Source organism: Ctenocephalides felis, unplaced genomic scaffold, assembly GCF_003426905.1.
Source record: "Ctenocephalides felis isolate EL2017-DRISC unplaced genomic scaffold, ASM342690v1 CF-g0.4_SCAFFOLD_00845, whole genome shotgun sequence".
Classification (NCBI taxonomy): Eukaryota; Metazoa; Arthropoda; class Insecta; order Siphonaptera; family Pulicidae; genus Ctenocephalides; species Ctenocephalides felis.
Window position 1 is genome coordinate 89876209 of NW_020536999.1, and position 19105 is coordinate 89895313.

The 19105-nt window shown below is 31.1% G+C and overlaps 2 protein-coding genes across 2 annotated transcripts; both read right to left on the reverse strand.

Annotated features, from left to right (window-relative positions):
* Positions 1–5840: 5840 nt before the first annotated feature.
* Positions 5841–6434, reverse strand: LOC113362946. Its single transcript, XM_026605439.1, has one exon. It carries the CDS (start codon positions 6432–6434, stop codon positions 5841–5843), a length of 594 nt encoding a protein of 197 aa, XP_026461224.1.
* Positions 6435–12055: 5621 nt separating this feature from the next.
* LOC113362947 lies at positions 12056–18220 on the reverse strand. The gene is made up of 3 exons (XM_026605440.1): positions 17240–18220; positions 16264–17101; positions 12056–16137 (listed from the first exon to the last, which is right to left on the reverse strand). Exons 1-3 carry the CDS (start codon positions 18218–18220, stop codon positions 12056–12058), a joined length of 5901 nt encoding a protein of 1966 aa, XP_026461225.1.
* Between the last annotated feature and the right edge of the window lie 885 nt (positions 18221–19105).

The following is a 19105-nucleotide window of genomic DNA, read 5'->3' on the forward strand; positions in this document are numbered from 1 at the left end:
AAAATTAAAATTAATTATTTAAATTACTTGGACTTTTTTTTTATTTTAAGAGCTTTTTGTTTCTTTTTTTCTTCAAGTTTTTCTTTTTTAATTATTTTTTCTGCCTCCTTGATGGCTTTATTTTTGGACCTTTCAGCTTTTTTCAATTCTTTTTCTTCTTCTAATTTTCATTTAATTAATTGTAATTGTATAATTGTATAATAATAAAAATATTAGTAAACTAAAACAGTCATAATTTAAGCGTTGATAAAACTGACATTTTTTTAAATTTATCACTTAAAAGATGTATTTACAAGATTTAAATACAATCTTTCATTTATACCAATGAATATTAAATGTAAATTTATCACTTTACTACGAAAAATAGTAAAAAAAATATAAGATAACAATAAATATTATTATTTTTACATTTAATGAACAAGTGACTAAAAACATGTGACAGATAACCTAGCTTTTAGAAGGTTAGAATTGCAGGGTCAACAACTGTGACATACACTTAAAATTGAGCCTAGTTATTGACCCTCAAATTTCAGTAATAAAACTAAATTTAATATGTTTTTATAATATTTTAAAATAATTTTAATTAATTATTGACTTATTTGTATATTTTTAGTTAGATTTTCGTACTTACATCATAATTAGTGCACGAACTCAATTGTCGTAGCTCCTTACATAAACTGTTTAGACTAAAGCTAAAAATGGCTTCCACAGTCACTTTTGGTTTAAAAAATTTTTTTTATTTAGTTAATATTTTTTATATTTTTTTATTGACATTAATGAGGCATAGAATAAATTACTGTCAATTAAGAAAAAAATTATTTTCACATTAAATGTATAGTTTTTTAATTAATTCCAAAAAAAGTTGAAAAGGTCAGAAACTGGGCCAGGGTCAATAACTGGGTCTTTTACCTTATAATAATAATAATTAATCATCATTAATAAGCTATTAATTATTATACCTTTTGCAACATACGGGTTGTTGGTCCATCTTCTGCTGATTCAGCATATTCACACCAAGGTAATTTTTCTCGAGTACAAAACCCAAAAGGCATTGCTACAACAAACAGTAATCATCAACACATTATTATTAAAACTTATGGGGCAATTCTGCCGTAACAGAGCTCATAAAATAGCATTGTCATAGCAACGCTATCTTATGCTTGTTCTTGGCAGTGAAAATTATGAATATATCTATTTATTTGCTGTGCAATCAGGCGTATTCTATATATAAGATGAGCAAGGAAGAAAGCGTTATGATAACAGAATTCTAGATTGCAGCTATTATAACTTTATGCATTGCTTTTTTGTATGTAAAATACGCCTGATCGCACAGCAAATAGATGGACATTTTCACAGTTTTCACAATCAATAAACAAGCATAAGCTAGCATTACCATGACAACACTATTTTATGAGCTCGGTTACGGCAGAACTGCCCCATTAATTATTATTAACTATCTTCTATCCATTACTTTCTTCATGCTTCCTGCAAGCACAGCACATTAACATTATTATCATGAGCAGCTTGTATAATATTCCTCGCCTTCATTTTGTATTTGTTGTATAAACTCTCTCTCATTTCTGCCACAGGAGTCCATGTGTTGAGCCCTTCGGGTAGTGCAAATTGCACTGCTGCAATTCTAACAACTCTCGAGGCTCTTGTGGATTCATGGTGAGCTAGAGGTACAAAAGTGTGGCCACGGATTTCAAAATTGTTGGTTGTTGCAAAATGATAAACTGTCGGGGTGGAGATCCAATGATGAACTAGATAGGAAATGATACATGGTATTAAATTTTTTGTAGAATTGGGGTTCATATGATATTGTGTATGATATATACTTAGATCTGAAGTATTAATATAACTAATATATAATGTGTTTTGATTTAATTATTGTAACATAAAACAGTATTTGATTTAACTATTACAATACAAAAATCATGAATACTGAAAACATACAGTAATAATAATTAAAATAAATGCAATGAGGAGCACCACGATTCAACGATTCCCTTTCCCTCCCTTGTTTATGATTCCCATTACCATTTTATTACCATTAATAAATGTTTTATTCATTCTTATGCATTTTCCTTTCCAAACTTCTGCTTCCATGCTTCCTCGTCCAATGTTTCGGCTTTCAAATCCCTGAATTTTCTCTTTTGGCATTAGTCATCAATCATCTGCATTTTTCTTAACAATCCTTGTAGTCTTTTTTACCTTCCACGACATCGTGTAGGTTGCACATCTTTTGCGAAATAGGTCCAATTCAGTTTCCTTTTCTTTTCAGGACCATGCTCAGTAGAGTTCTTTCTTCGCACACTCTTCTCAGGACTTCTCTATTTGTTACCTTTACCTTCTCTATTCGCCCCCAGCATCCCATTTTAAAACTTTCCAGATAGTTTTTGTCATTGACAATATTATTAATTATATTGTCTAGGGTTATTGTCGCCCTTTCTTACAGTCCATGTCTCTGATCCGTAAAGAGCTATGCTTCAGACATAATACTTTTTACAAACGTATAGGAAATATTTTATTTTAAAAAAACAAGCAACTATAAGCACTAATACGGTTTTATTATATTTCAAGCTTAATTAAACTGATTTCACAAATTATTTTTAATGATTTAAGTGTTTATTTAAGAATGTCAAAAATAAAATGACATTTGTTTAAATCAACAGCCATGAAAATCGTACTGATTAAATCTAGGTTGGCATCACTGTTGTTAACTTGACTGATGTGAAGTATGTTTATTTTTCTACGAACTAAAGTTTTGCAAAATAAATTAAATTAAACGCATTTTAAGTAATATAGCAATTAATAAAATGATAAAAAATGAAAATATAATTGTTTTAACATTTAACATTTCATTATTTCCAAAAAAGTCATCGAAAAAATCAAAATGTCGGTGTTCAATTTTGACAGTTCATAAACTCAACATCATGCAACACTACTGTCAAAACTTGTTCATAATAAATTCAAATTTATGTTATTACTAATTTAAACCTTATTAATTAAACAAAAACTATAATTAATATATCAATAATAACTTACTAATCGCTGCGTCCATAAATAATCGTTTTAACCTCCTTTAGTTCCTCTTCAGGAATATATTTATCCAAAACCTTCTCTACACTCTCAATCTTGGCACTGGACATTTTTAACAATTTTTTATAATATAATTTATAATGAAGTTGTGAAAAATATTACAAAATGTTCCTGCACTTGTGAAACATTCAAGTTTTGATATAAAACTTTTTTATCAATGTCGGAAAATAAGTTATTAATAGATTTGTTTACACAACACACACAGCAAGTGATATATGATGCTGAAGTTTATTTGACCTTGTTAAAGAATTTAAGATTGTTGTTCAGGACATTGTTATTAATTTACAGATAAAAACAGTTGGAATTGATATTGAGGAAATTAGGAATTTGAATTATTGGTGTTATAGTAGATGTAGTTAATTTGTATTTGTAATATTACAACTTCTTATATGCATAAATTTAATTCAATCAATACTCTTAAGTATTAACATTTATATCTGTTTTTCAGTATATATAAAACGTGTTTCTGTCAAGCTCCTAAAACACACTTGACTAAAGCTAATCGAGTGCCAATTAATTTACTTGTTAATACCTATCTCCAACATAACAAGTTCCAATTAATAAACAATTATTATTAGATTAATATTTTATATCGATTTGTGAAGACAGGAAACTGAAAGCATTGAAACAGAAGTTTGGACAGGAAAATGAATAAAAAAGTGATTAATAATAATAAAATGGTAATGGAAATAATACTACCATTTACTATTATTATCGATTTGAGACGAAATTATAAAATTAGACTTTGAGTTATCTCTGTGCACTCATATCCTTGTCTACAAATATAATTATTAATATTTAATCATACATTTAGAGGTTCAAGAAAGGGTAGAAGGTATATTATTTTAAAAACCCTTAATTATGCTTTACATATATTTAAGAAAATTTATAACAAAATTATTGCTATATTTAGATTATACACAGAACAGAAATGGAGTGTCAGGGACGCTAGGACACAATATTTCTCGCCCTTTGCATTACATAAAAAACAAACTAACAATGTTATGAAAATATTACAAACTAGGATTGTATAATAATGGTAAAGCTTAAAACTTTATGTATTCATATAGAATTATAAAAATATGCTTACACGTTGAATTAATAATTGTTATATTGCTTAATTTTATTGAAATATATTGCACTAGCTTCTTTTCACAACATTTTAGATGATCAGATTTTTTCGCTTTTTAATAGAATTCTTTCACTTGTGTACATAGTTTTTTTTTTTTTATTTAATTTAAAGTTATTTTTATAATATATCAAACAACATTTCTGGCCTTTACTTTAAGGGGGTATTCTAGTGTAGAAATTAAAAAAAAATCGATTTTTTTTATTTCATATTTTCAAAGTTTAACTATTCAAGAATATAAGTACGAGGTTTTTGAAAATTTGAATTATTTTTGGAGATATAGGCATTTTACTGACTCGGTCTCCAAACTGGTTTGGCTTCATGCAAAACTTTAAATGCGTTTTTCTCAGAACTTACTTTTTCAGTACTCTTGTCACGATTTCTGGAGTTCTACTCGACCAATTTATTTGAAATTTTCAGTTAGTCTTGTTTATAGATATATCTATAGTCTGAACTAGAATCATGCCGAAAGTCCTATCTTTACTATTTTTAAAAAATTCGAGAAACTCAAAAAAACAGTTAAAAAAAACTTTTTTTTTTCAAACAACCACCAATTTGTGAAAAAAAAATTTTTTACTCATCGCTAGTTCAGCCGATTGCGACATCATTGTAGATTAATAATCTTTTTATTTTTTGCATTTTCGATGGCTAGGAGGGCTGAAATCATGTCAAGACTGAGGTGCCAATTTTTTGAGACCACCCACTTCACCAGTTGCCAGTTTTTACAATTTTTAACTTTTTTATTTTTTTATTTTTGTTTTGTATCTTAAAAATATAAATAGACAAATGGTAAAAAAATGGATAGTAAAAACATTCATTGCTTTCTTTTACGACACTTCAAAAATGACCTAAAATTCATCGCTCTACACTAGAATACCCCCTTAATACAAATTTACTATAGTATTTCCAATAAATTTTGAAATAACACAATCTATAAGACTGTTCGGAAAGTAATTTCGTTTTTTATCACAGGGAATTTAATTTTACAGTTTTGAATCCAACATCACACTCAAACTCTATAAATCCGGTCACAATTTTTTAGACAGAAGAATTGAATTCAATTGAACACACCTTGATCAGTTTTTTGCCAATAAAGACTAAAATTTATGATTCCAAAACGGCCAAAACATAATTTAATAAAATCTATGTTTATTATACGAAAATGACTTGTCAAAACGCTTATAAAAATCAAATTACTTTCTGAACTACCCAATAACATAATATTTACACAAACCAACTAAGTCATCACATAATATTTGTTGAAATCCACTAAAATGTCTTATATTATTTGTAGTAAGCAGTACATCAGGATAATATTTCTCCAACTTTTGTTCTAGATCTGCAGTGCTTAGGTTAACTTTTCTTGCATTTCCAAAGAATAAGCAATATGGCTCCTGGTGGATATAGTATCGCAATGTTCTTCCCCCAACACTTCCACCTGCTTTGGAAATAAATTCTGAAGTATATGAAGAGCAGCATCATAATCACCTTTTTTGTACAATGCTATACCCTTGACACCAGTAGAATGCATGGTGTCAAGTAGAATGCATGGCTTTTCATCAAATATTTTTTCTTGAAGTGGGATCAAAACATTACATTCTTGTAGGGCTTAATCATATTTTTCTAAATATTCCAAAATGTCTGCTATATCTTTTCTAGTGCAAAAACTCTCAGGGTGATGTTTCCCCAACTTCCTTTCTAAATCTGTCAGCAATCCTCTGTGACATTCGAGTGCTTCGGTTAACTTTCCCTTCCCTGTTAAACAATAAGCAATAAAGTTCCTAGTGGATATAGTTTCGCAATGTACTTCACCCAATACTTCTATCTGCTTTGGAAGTAAATTCTGAAGTATATGAAGAGCAGTATCATAATCACCTTTATAGTACAATACTACACCCCTGGCACAAGTAGAATGCATGGTGTAGACGTGCTTTTCACCAAGTATTTTTTTTTGAAGTGGGGTCAAAACATTACATTCTTGTAGGACTTCATCATATTTCTCTAAATCTATTAAAATGTCTACAATATCATTTCTAGTGAGCAGACTATCAAGATGATGGTTCTCCCACTTTCTTTCTAGATCTGCAAGTAATCCTCTGTGACATTCGAGTGCTTCGGTTAACTTTCCTACCTTTCTTAAAGAATAAGCAATAAAGCACCTAGTGGATATGGTATTGTCATGTACTTCTCCCAACACTTCCATCTGCTTTGAAAGCAAATTCTGAAATACATCAAGAGCCGCATCATAATTGCCTTTTCCGTACTATGCTACACCTCTTAAATATGCAGAATGCATAGTATCATCATGCTTTTCCCCAAGAACTGTTTCTTGAAGTGGGATCAAAACATCAAATTCTTGCAGAGCTTCTTCATATTTTTCTAAATTTATTAAAATGGCTACAATATCACTTCTAGTGCTCAGCCTCTCAGGATGATGTTTCTCGAACTTCCTTTCTAGATCTGTGAGCAATCCTCTGTGACATTCAAGTGCTTCGACTAACTTTCCTTTCTTTTCCAAAACATGAGCAATTTGGCGCCTTGTAACTATAGTATAGCCATCCACTTCACCCAACACTTCCATCTGTTTTGGAAGTAAATTTTGGAGTACATCAAGTGCTGCATCATAATCACCTTTTTCGTACAATGCAACCCCTTTCCAACCTATAGTACGCATGGTATCGGCATGGTTTTTGCCAAAAGCATCTTCTTGATTTCTAGTCAAAATATCAAATTCTTGAAGAGCTTCATCATATTGTTCACAATCTATTAAAATGTCCGCTATGTCTTTTCTAGTACGTAGAGTATCAGAATGATGCTTTCCCAAAGTTCTTTCTTTATCTCTCAATTTTCTTCTATGGGAATCAAGTACTTGAAGATAGTATTTTGATCCTTCACTATAATTACCTGCATGATTATAAATTCTACCCAAACACAGTTTTGTATGCAACGTAAGAGGATGATTTGATCCCAAGTCAACTTCACGCGACTTCAAATAATCTTGAAAAATATTTTTGACTTTATTATACTCTAATAACATTAGTAGTGCTGCCATTATGGTACGCTCAATATCAATCAATTCTACATCACTTTGAGCTATATTTTCCATATCTCTTAATGTTGTAAAGGCATCTCGATGTCTTCCGGAGTCGTGGAATCCCTTTGCAACCAAAATGCCAAGTTGTAAATGTTGTTGGACCAGCCTGTTATACTTTTTGGAATAATTCCAAACTAAACACGCATGATCAATATTTTTAAAATTCAAATCCATTGATAGAAATAAATTCAAACCTTGTTCTAAAATCTCTTCTTCTTCTTCATCCTTTTGTAAGTTCGATCTAATCACTCGCTGCACCAATCTGTGGACATTGACTTTCCCTTCATGAAAATTTATCATCGAAAACTGTTTCAACAATTCAATGGCCTTGCCTAATTCATTTTTATCAGTGAATAATGGCAAAAATAAAAGCACTGGAACATTGTCGGGTCCCATGTAAGATAAGAGATTTAAAACTTCTATTGCTTTGTCTCCATTATCTTTCATTTTTATTGCATAAATTGAAACATTCCAAGTCGCCAGAACTGTTTTTGAGTAAGTATTCTCGTTATCTGCAGGAAATTCGAAGTCAAGCAGTTCATTTGTCTTCTCTTCAAATTTTTGCAAATAATTAAAAACAGTAAATTGTTCTTCGATATTCTTCAGGTAATCATGCATTTTTATGTACGCAACTGCTTGTTGAAGTGCCAAAGGCAAAAATTGTAACTTTTGTGATAACTTTTCGGCATTCTTTATTTCTAAATCATTATCTAACTCCAGTGACGTTTGAATAAAATCTGATGCTTCTTTTTCCGTGAATACATTCAAGTCTAATCTTTTAATTTTCCTTGGCCATTTCTTGTTGCGTGAAGTAATTAAAATGTAAGGCGTATTTAAATTTTCAGGAAGTGAAGGAAGAAATGGCTCAATACCATTATTTTTGTTTTCTTTGTATATTGTGGCATTATCAAAAACGAATAGGCTTTTACTGCGGGAGAAATAATTATACACATCCTCAACTATAGCTTGGATCGATCTTGGTTCGTCGTCAATAGTTTTGATTTTAATTCCAAGTTTATCATTTGCCAAACTCTTAAAAGATGTTTCGATCGATTTATTTGTCTCAGCATATATCCACAAAATTTTATTATTATATATTTCGCTATAATCTTTAATATATTTTCTAGACAACTCTGTTTTTCCGACTCCTCCGAGACCACTTATGCAAACCATCTTATGTTTTTGTAGTGCTTCATGCAAATTACACAACACTTCTGTTCTTCCTGTGAAAGAACTGACTGGATCTCGAAAACAAAATAAAATACCTTTTCTGGCATCATCAATCATTTTTTGAAACTCATCACTTGAAATAAATTTATTGCCATATGAGTCCATTAGCAACTTTTCCACAAACATATGTAATTCGTTGTACACAGTTCCAGTCGTTATCATGTCAAATTTTTCTTTTTTAATAATATCATTTTTTATAATTGTTTCCATTTCATGTGCATGAGGCTGGTTTACTGCAAAAATTAAATGATCTAAGAATTCTATTATTAGCTCATTAGCATAATACTTTCCTTCATGTTCTTTTAGTTTGTTTTTTAATAAAAAAACTATGTTGTTTTTGCAAAACTTATATCGTTTAGGTACCTTTTCCATACTCCCCATTTTCAACATTCTATCCTCATCTAGTATTTCATAAATTTCTATATAGTTTTTGTTCAAATCTGTATAGTCAAAATCAATATTAGTACAAACGATGACATCTTTAATTACTCCTTCCTGAAACATTTTTTCTTTTTTTAACATGTGATAAGAATGACAATATTTGACAAGGCTATAATTTGATTTTTTCGCCATCAAATTATCATAGGTGATCTTCTTTCCATCTTCTACATACACGTGTTTGGCTTGCAGAAGTCTAAAAAATTTTTTATTACCTTCTTTATATTCAAAAACCAGATCATCGAATTTGTGCGCTTCTTGTACTTCTGTGCCCAGTCTAAAATTGTATCCAAAAAAAGTGGCTCGGCATAGAAAGAGCATCAGCAATTTTATTTGATAAACGTTTCCATGAATTGCATTATTAAATTTGGGTTTTTTGTTCTGTTCAACTTCACCTGTATTTTGATATTCTAGTTTTCTTTTGCTTTTAGCAGAGTTCATTTTTATTATTAACAGATAACACAAAACTCAGTATACAATATGTTGTATATGTTGTATACATGCGATACAAACAACTTTATCTTTTTATAACTTAATCGCATTCAATTGTATTGAAATTGATGATATCGCACTAATGATAATTTATTTATTTATTAAAATAGCAATCAACATACAATTCAATCTTATAAGTTATTGTAACACAAATGAGAGGGTCGAAAGTTCATTCAAGTTCACACTGATGACACCGAATTATTATTATACACGCAATTCAACTAATAATTTATAAAATTGTTTTTTTTTTATTTGCTAGTTTTTACATATATCGTATTAATAACTCACCGGATACTTGTCTATTTATTTATTTTATGAAAGCAGTACATCAGTACCTAATATTTTTTTAAATGCACTAAAATTTTCCCCCGAAAACAATAAGTATCCGGTAAAGGTGCGTTTTAGAAATTATGAATTGACAGAAAAAGAAACATTTTATTATGAAGAGAAGAGAACTTTGTACATCAAAAACACTTTTTTACACTACCGATTTAATTAATTTACGTCTTACCATTCGTAACAGCACTTATAAACTGATAAGCGAATGAGAAAAAAAATGCACCTATTGCAAAACGGATATGCTGAAATTTGCTAAAACTTGTGATGTGTTGTCCGATAATATAATCAGATGAGACATATTAAAATTAGTTGGTATTGGTATTTTGCATTGAGGCAAGTTACATGAACCGATATGTGTAAATAATCGATTTAATCAATAAAAAGTTGATTAATTTATGAGTGATTAAAATTATTTCCGAATGGATTTATTATACATCATTGAAAACGAACGAACACGTTAACTCGGAGTATTTTCTAAAGCCAAATTTTCACAAATCAATAATTTTTCTAATAGAACTAGTTTCCATAGGAATCTTTAATGGTTTAGTATGTTCATTAAGACCAAGTACTCTATCGTTTCACCAAGTAAATCGTCTAATTTTAATTTTAACAAACTACTAATTTTCTTCAACTTTGATGATTTTTTAAAATTAAACTACTTATCGAAAGGCCGTAATATTTCAGTAAGTTCTATAAGAACATGATATATATCGCCAAAAAAAGTTCCATAAAAATCGACTCAATTTTTTTTTCAATAGTTAATTACAAGAAAACGGCTCGGTAGATTTTCACCTAAAACTAATCAGTACCATTCCCAACTAATATATTTCGAATAGTTTTTGATTTTTTAAAATCGGTTCGGTAGGATGAGCTTAAATGTGGACGAAAAGTTCAACACTTTTTTTCAAACTACAAAGAAACCGCTTTGCAGATCGTCGCCCAAAACTGACAAACGATAGTCCTCATCGAAATACATCAACTGGCTTTTAAATTTCTGAAATCGGTTCAGGCGTTTTTGAGAAAACGTCGATGAAAGGTCTAATTTCGACAAATGCCAAAAACCGATACCAATTTTTGCAAACTTTGTCGAATTTTCAAAGTTATGATCTATAAGACTATGGTATCTACCGTCAAAAAAAATAATAGATAAAAAAATTTTTTTCAACACCTTATTACAAGAAAACATTCCGGCCGATCTCTACCAAAAACTCATCAGCACGAACCAATATCTTTCGAACGGTTTTTGAATTTTTAAAATTGATTCAGAACTGCGGGCTAAAACGTGGATGAAAATTTTTTCACTTTTCTAATATTTACAAGAAAACGGCTTTTGGCTTTTGAATTTTTGAAATCGGTCTAGCCGTTTTTGAGAAAACGTCGATTTACGTCAAAAAATCTGTTCACACACACACAAATACTTTTTCCAAATTTGGTCTCATTCGATTCAGAATGGCTTGAAACGTCAAGTAAACATAAAATTAGCGAATCGTATTTTTTGATGAAAACATGAACTTCTCCTTTGGGAAGTTAAAAATATGCTTACACGTTGAATAATAATACCTGTTATATTGCTTAATTTTATTGAAATATATTTCAGCAGCCTCTTTTCACAAAATGTAATCTCATCCATGATATTTGCAACATTTTAGATGTATAGATTTTTTTGGTTTTTAATAGAATCGTTTCACTAGTTTTAGGAAAGTAATTTCGTTTTTTATGACAGGGACTTTTATTTTACATTTTTGAATCCAACATCACACTCAAACCCTATAAACCCGGTCATAATTTTTTAGACAGAAGAAACTTCAATTGAACCCACCTTGATCAGTTTTTTGCCAATGAAGACTAAAATTTATGATTCCAAATATAATACCCTATAAACCCGGTCATAATTTTTTAGACAGAAGAAACTTCAATTGAACCCACCTTGATCAGTTTTTTGCCAATAAAGACTAAAATTTATGATTCCAAATATAATAAAAAAAAGTTCGACCAAAACGGGCAAAACATAATTTAAAACAATGTATGTTTATTATACGAAAATGACTTGTCAAAATGCTTATAAAACGAAATTACTTTCTGAACTGCCCAATAAAATAATATCTACACGAACCAACTACTTAAATCATCACATAATATTTTTTGAAATCTACTAAAATGTCTTATATCATTTACAGTAACCAGACTACCAGGACGATATTTCTCCAATTTTAGTTCTAGATCTGCAGTACTTAGGTTAACTTTTCTTTCATTTCCAAAGAATGAGCAATATGGCTCCTGGTGGATATAGTATCGCGATGTTCTTCACCCAAAACTTCCACCTGCTTTGGAAGTAAATTCTGAAGTATATGAAGAGCAGCATCATAATCACCTTTATTGTACAATGCTACACCCCTGACACCAGTAGAATGCATGGTGTAAAAATGCTTTTCACCAAGGATTTTTTCTTGTAGTGGGATCAAAACATTACATTCTTGTAGGGCATCATCATATTTTTTCAAATCTATAAAAATGTCTACAACATCATTTCTAGTGCGCAGACTCTCAGGATGATGATTTTCCAACTTTCTTTCTAGATCTGTAAGCAATAATCTGTGACATTCCAGTGCTTCGACTAACATTCCTTTTTTTCTCAAAGCATAAGCAATATGGCGCCTGGTGGATATAGAATCGTCATCTATTTCTCCAAATATTTCCATAATATTTGGAAGTAAATTTTGAAGTATATCAAGAGCTGCATCATAATCGCCTTTTTCATACAATGCTACACCACTTAAAGCAGTAGAATGCATAGTGTTGCCATGCTTTTCACCAAGAACTTTTTTTTGAAGTGGGATCAAAACATGAAATTCTTGTAGGGCTTCATCATATTTTTCTAAATCTATTAAAATGTCTGCTATATCACTTCTAGTGCACAGACTATGAGGATGTTTCTCCAATTTCCTTTTAAGATCATTAAGCAATCCTCTACGACATTCAAGTGCTTCGACTGACTTTCCTTTCTCTTCCAAAGCATAAGCAATATAGCTCCTGGTGTATATAGTATCGCCATCTACTTCTCCCAATACTTCCATCTGCTTTGGAAGTAAATTCTGAAGTAAATAAAGAGCAGTATCATAATCGCCTTTCTTGTACAATGCAATTCCTTTCGAACAAATAATATGCATTGTATCAACATGTTTTTCCCCAATGATTTTTTCTTGAAGTGGGATCAAAACGTTACATTCTTGTAGGACATCATCGTATTTTTTTAAATCTATAAAAATGTCTACAATATCATTTCTAGTGTGCAGACTCTCAGGATGATGGTTCTCCAACTTTCTTTCTAGATCTGCAAGCAATCGTCTGTGACATTCCAGTGATTCGACCAACTTTCCTTTCTCTCTCAAGACATAAGCAATATGGCGCCTGGTCTCTATAGTATCGTCATCTACTTCACCCAACACTTCCATCTGCTTTGGCAGTAAATTTTGAAGTAAATGAAGAGCAGCATCATAATCGCCTTTTTTGTACAATGCAATTCCTTTCGAACAAATAGTATACATCGTATCGACATGTTTTTCGCCAAGGATTTTTTCCTTAATTGGGATCAAAACATCAAATTCTTGCAGAGCTTCTTCATATTTTTCTAAATATATTAAAATGTCTACAATATCATTTTTAGTGCTCAGAATCTCAGGATGATGGTTCTCCAAATTTCTTTCCAGATCTGCAAGCAATCGTCTGTGACATTCCAGTGCTTCGACCAACTTTCCTTTCCCTCTCAAAGAATAAGCAATATGGCGCCTTGACTCTATAGTATCATCATGTACTTCTCCCAACACTTCCATCTGCTTTGTAAGTAAATTCTGAAGTAAATGAAGAGCAGCATCATAATCATCTTTTTTGTACAATGCAATTCCTTTCGAACAAATAGTATGCAATGTATCAACATGTTTTTCGCCAAGGATTTTTTCTTGCATTGTGATCAAAACATCAAATTCTTGTAGGCCTTCATCATATTTTTCTAAATCTATTAAAATGTTTGCTATATCACTTCTAGTGCACAGACTATGAGGATGTTTCTCCAATTTTTTTTTTAAATCTTTAAGCAATCTTCTACGACATTCAAGTGCTTCGACTGGCTTTCCTTTCTTTTCCAAAGCATAAGTTATATGGCGCCTGGTGTCTATAGTATCGCTATCTACTTCTCCCAATACTTCCATCTGCTTTGAAAGTAAATTCTGAAGTAAATGAAGAGCAGCATCATAATCACCTTTTTCGTACAATGCAATTCCTTTCGAACAAATAATATGCATTGTATCAACATGTTTTTCACCAATGATTTTTTCTTGAAGTGGGATCAAAACGTTACATTCTTGTAGGACTTCATCGTATTTTTTTAAATCTATAAAAATGTCTACAATATCATTTCTAGTGTGCAGACTCTCAGGATGATGGTTCTCCAAATTTCTTTCTAGATCTGCAAGCAATCGTCTGTGACATTCCAGTGCTTCGACCAACTTTCCCTTCTCTCTCAAAGAATAAGCAATATGGCGCCTTGACTCTATAGTATCATCATGTACTTCTCCCAACACTTCCATCTGCTTTGTAAGTAAATTCTGAAGTAAATGAAGAGCAGCATCATAATCATATTTTTTGTACAATGCAATTCCTTTCGAACAAATAGTATGCAATGTATCAACATGTTTTTCGCCAAGGGTTTTTTCTTGCATTGTGATCAAAACATCAAATTCTTGTAGGCCTTCATCATATTTTTCTAAATCTATTAAAATGTTTGCTATATCACTTCTAGTGCACAGACTATGAGGATGTTTCTCCAATTTTTTTTTTAAATCTTTAAGCAATCTTCTACGACATTCAAGTGCTTCGACTGGCTTTCCTTTCTTTTCCAAAGCATAAGTTATATGGCGCCTGGTGTCTATAGTATCGCTATCTACTTCTCCCAATACTTCCATCTGCTTTGGAAGTAAATTTTGAAGTATATCAAGAGCTGCATCATAATCGCCTTTTTCATACAATGCTACACCTCTCAAAGCTGTAGAATGCATAGTGCCGCCATGCTTTTCACCAAGAACTTTTTCTTGAAGTGGGATCAAAACGTTACATTCTTGTAGGACTTCATCGTATTTTTTTAAATCTATAAAAATGTCTACAATATCATTTCTAGTGTGCAGACTCTCAGGATGATGGTTCTCCAACTTTCTTTCTAGATCTGCAAGCAATCGTCTGTGACATTCCAGTGATTCGACCAACTTTCCTTTCTCTCTCAAAGAATAAGCAATATGGCGCCTGGTCTCTATAGTATCGTCATCTACTTCACCCAACACTTCCATCTGCTTTGGCAGTAAATTTTGAAGTAAATGAAGAGCAGCATCATAATCGCCTTTTTTGTACAATGCAATTCCTTTCGAACAAATAGTATACATCGTATCGACATGTTTTTCGCCAAGGATTTTTTCCTTAATTGGAATCAAAACATCAAATTCTTGCAGAGCTTCTTCATATTTTTCTAAATCTATTAAAATATCTACAATATCATTTCTAGTGACCAGACTCTCAGGATTATGGATCCCCAACTTTCTTTCTAGATCTGTAAGCAATTCTCTGTGGCATTCAAGCGCTTCGGATAACTTTTCTTTCAGTTTCAAAGAACAAGCAATATGGCGTCTGATGTATATAGTATCATCATCTACTTCTCCTAATACTTCCATCTGCTTTGGAAGTAAATTTTGGAGTACATCAAGTGCTGCATCATAATCGCCTTTTTCGTACAATGCAACCCCTTTCCAACCTATAGCACGCATGGTATCGACATGGTTTTTGCCAAGAGCATCTTCTTGATTTTTAATCAAAATATCAAATTCTTGAAGAGCTTCGTCATATTTTTCACATTCTATTAAAATGTCCGCTATGTCTTTTCTAGTACGTAGAGTATCAGAATGATGTTTTCCCAAACATCTTTCTTGATCTCTCAATTTTCTTCTATGTGAATCAAGTACTTGGAGATAGTATTTTAATCCTTCACTACGATCACCTGCACGATTATAAATTTCACCCAAACACTGTTTAGTATGCAACGTAAGAGGATGATTTGATCCCAAATCAGTTTCACGCAAATTTAAATAATCTTGAAAAATATTTTTGACTTTATCATACTCTAATAAAATTAGTAGTGCTTCCATTATGCCACCCTCAATATCAATCAATTCTACATCACTATCTATGATATGAGTTATATTTTCCATGCACCTAATACTCCATAATATTGTAAAGGCATCTCGATGTCTTCCGGAGTTGTTCAATTCCTTACCTATTAAAATTGGAAGTTGTAAATGTTGTTGGACCAGCCTGTTATACTTTTTGGAATAATTCCAAACTAAACACGCATGATCAATACTTTTAAAACTTAAATCTATTGATAGAAATAAATTCAAACCTTGTTTTAAAACATCTCCTTCTTTTTCATCCTTTTGTAAGTTCGATCTAATCACTTGCTGCACCAATCTGTGGACATTGACTTTCCCTTCATGTGAATTTATCATCGAAAACTGTTTCAACAATTCAATGGCCATGCCCAATTCATTTTTATCATTGAATAATGGCAAAAATAAATGCACGGGAACATTGTCGGGTCCCATGTAAGATAAGAGATTTAAAACTTCTATTGCTTTGTCTCCATTGTCTTTCATTTTTATTGCATAAATTGAAACATTCCAAGTCACCAGAACTGTTTTAGAGTAAGTATTCTCGTTATCTGCAGGAAATTCGAAACCAAGCAGTTCATTTGTCTTCTTTTCAAATTTTTGCAAATAATCAAAAACAGTAAATTGTTCTTCGATATTCTTCAGGTAATCCTGCATTTTTATGTACGCAACTGCTTGTTGAAGTGCCAAAGGCAAATATTGCAACTTTTGTGATAACTTTTTGGCATTCTTTATTTCTAAATCATTATCTAACTCCAGTGACTTTTGAATAAATTCTGATGATTCTTTTCTTGTGAATACATCCAAGACTAAGCTTTCAATTTTTTGCGGCCAATTTTTGTTGCGTGAAGTAATTAAAATGTAAGGCGTATTTAAATTTTCAGGAAGTGAAGGAAGAAATGGCTCAATACCATTATTTTTGTTTTCTTTATATATTGTGGCATTATCAAAAACGAATAGGCTTTTACCGCGGGAGAAATAATTGTACACATCCTCAACTATAGCTTGGATCGATCTTGGTTCGTCGTCAATAGTTTTGATTTTAATTCGGAGTTTATCAGTTGCCAATCTCTTAAAAGAATCTTGAAGAGACTCTTTTGTCTCAGCATTTATCCATACAATTTTATTATCAAATATTTTGCTGCACTTTTTAATATATTTTCTGGTCAATTCTGTTTTTCCGACTCCTCCAAGACCACTTATGCAAACTGTCTTATTTTTTTTAAGTGATTTGTGCAAAGTAACCAATATTTTCTTTCTTCCTGTAAAAGAGTTGATAGGATCCCGCACACCGAACAGGATTGAAATACCCTTTCTGGCTTCATCAAAAAAAGATTTGCAATCTTCACATGAAATATATTTATTGCTTTCTCTATCCTTCACAAAATCCAATAATAAGTTTTGAAGTTTGCAATACACAGTTTTAGCCATCTCCATGTCAAATTTTTCTTCTTCACCAATTTCTCTTTTTATAATGTCTTGCATTTCTTTTTCATTTGGCTGATTTACTGCAAAAATTAAATGATCTAGAAATTCTTCTATTTCTTCTTTAGTATAACATGTACTTTCATATTCTTCTATTTTACTTTTTAATGAAAAAACTATGTTTCCTTTGCAAAACCTATATCGTTTATGTTCCTTTTCCGTATTACTCTCCATTTTCAACATTCTATCCTCATCTAGTATTTCATCGATTTCTATATTGTTTTGGTTCAAATTGTTAACATCAAAATCAATATTAGTACAGATGATGACATCTTTGATCACTCCATCTTGAAACATTTTTTCTTCCTTTATCTCGTGATAAGATTTGCAATATTTTATTAGACTAAAGTCATTTGTTTTATTCGCCATCAAATCACGTGAGGTGATTTTTTTCGTACCTTCTTTATTCAGGTGTTTGGCTTGCAGAAGTCTGTAATACTTTTTACCACCTTCTTTATATTCAAACAAAAGATCATCAAATTTGCCCGCTTCTTCTACTTCTGTACTCAATCTAAAATCATAATTAAAGAAAGTGGCTCGACATAGGAAGAGCATGAGTAGTTTTATTTGGTACATGTTCCCGTGAAGTGCATTACCACATGGCTTAGGTTTTTTACCGTTTTTGCCCCCAGAAGTTGAAGGATTTGAAGAGCTTCTATAATTTTCGACATCAGCCCCTGCTTGAAGGTATTCACTTTTATTCATTTTCTTTATTAATGGAAAACTTGAAACACCATTAATCAAACTATAGAATGATATCTAGCACTTGATGTTTTGATTTTTACCAACAACGCTATCACTGATAACCCACTCGCGACAATTGAATTGATATTGAAGATATCGCACAGATATGATAAATCAAATTATAGCACGCAATTTAATTCGAAATCGTTTCTTGTTGCTAATTTTTACATTATTGTATGTATTATTAAAAAAATCTCTAAACTATTAAGACACTTGGACAACTGGAAACGAATCACAAAATTATCTATTTATTTTATAGAATAAGCACTCTATTTTTTTCGCGAAAATCAATACCGAATCGGTCTAGAAATGATTTAAATTTATGTATTAAAAGCAAAAAAATAATTTACAGTTTTTAACTATACTTGGTTATTTCGTTTTCACATCAAAAAACCTATTTACACACTTGATTTGTTGACGCAATATAAACTCTCGGAACACTGATAAACGAATGAGACTGCACAATTTTTAATAAAACATTCATTTCAAAACGGATGTGATTCACACTTTTGGAAGTGTTGCCCGATTTGCTATTTAAGATTGCACGCAAAAACTAGTGGTGTATGGCATCGTGTCTTAAAGCAAATTGCTGGAACTTCCCGCAGCGTAACGAAATGTTCGAGTAATATTAAATGCTTTCAAGTAGATTATTATCAATACTGTTACATTGTCTAATATTTATAAAATTATACTAGTTGGTATTGGTATTTTGTCTTGCGGCAAGTTACATGAACTTTCCGATATGTGTAAATAATCGACTTAATCAATAAAATATAAATTAAGTTATGATTGATTAAAAGTATTCCGAGTGGATTTATTACACCTAATTGAAAACGAACGAACACT

Bases quoted from the DNA above. Each gene is read 5' to 3' on its own strand.
- LOC113362946 (XM_026605439.1), bottom strand. From the start codon at position 6,434: ATGGAAGTGTTGGGAGAAGTACATGACAATACCATATCCACTAGGTGC.
- LOC113362947 (XM_026605440.1), bottom strand. From the start codon at position 18,220: ATGAATAAAAGTGAATACCTTCAAGCAGGGGCTGATGTCGAAAATTAT. The intron at 17,102-17,239 runs GTTTGCATAAGT...GATTCTTTTAAG, and splicing joins CACTTAAAAAAAATAAGACA to AGATTGGCAACTGATAAACT. The intron at 16,138-16,263 runs GTTTGAATTTAT...CAATTTTAATAG, and splicing joins AGGAGATGTTTTAAAACAAG to GTAAGGAATTGAACAACTCC.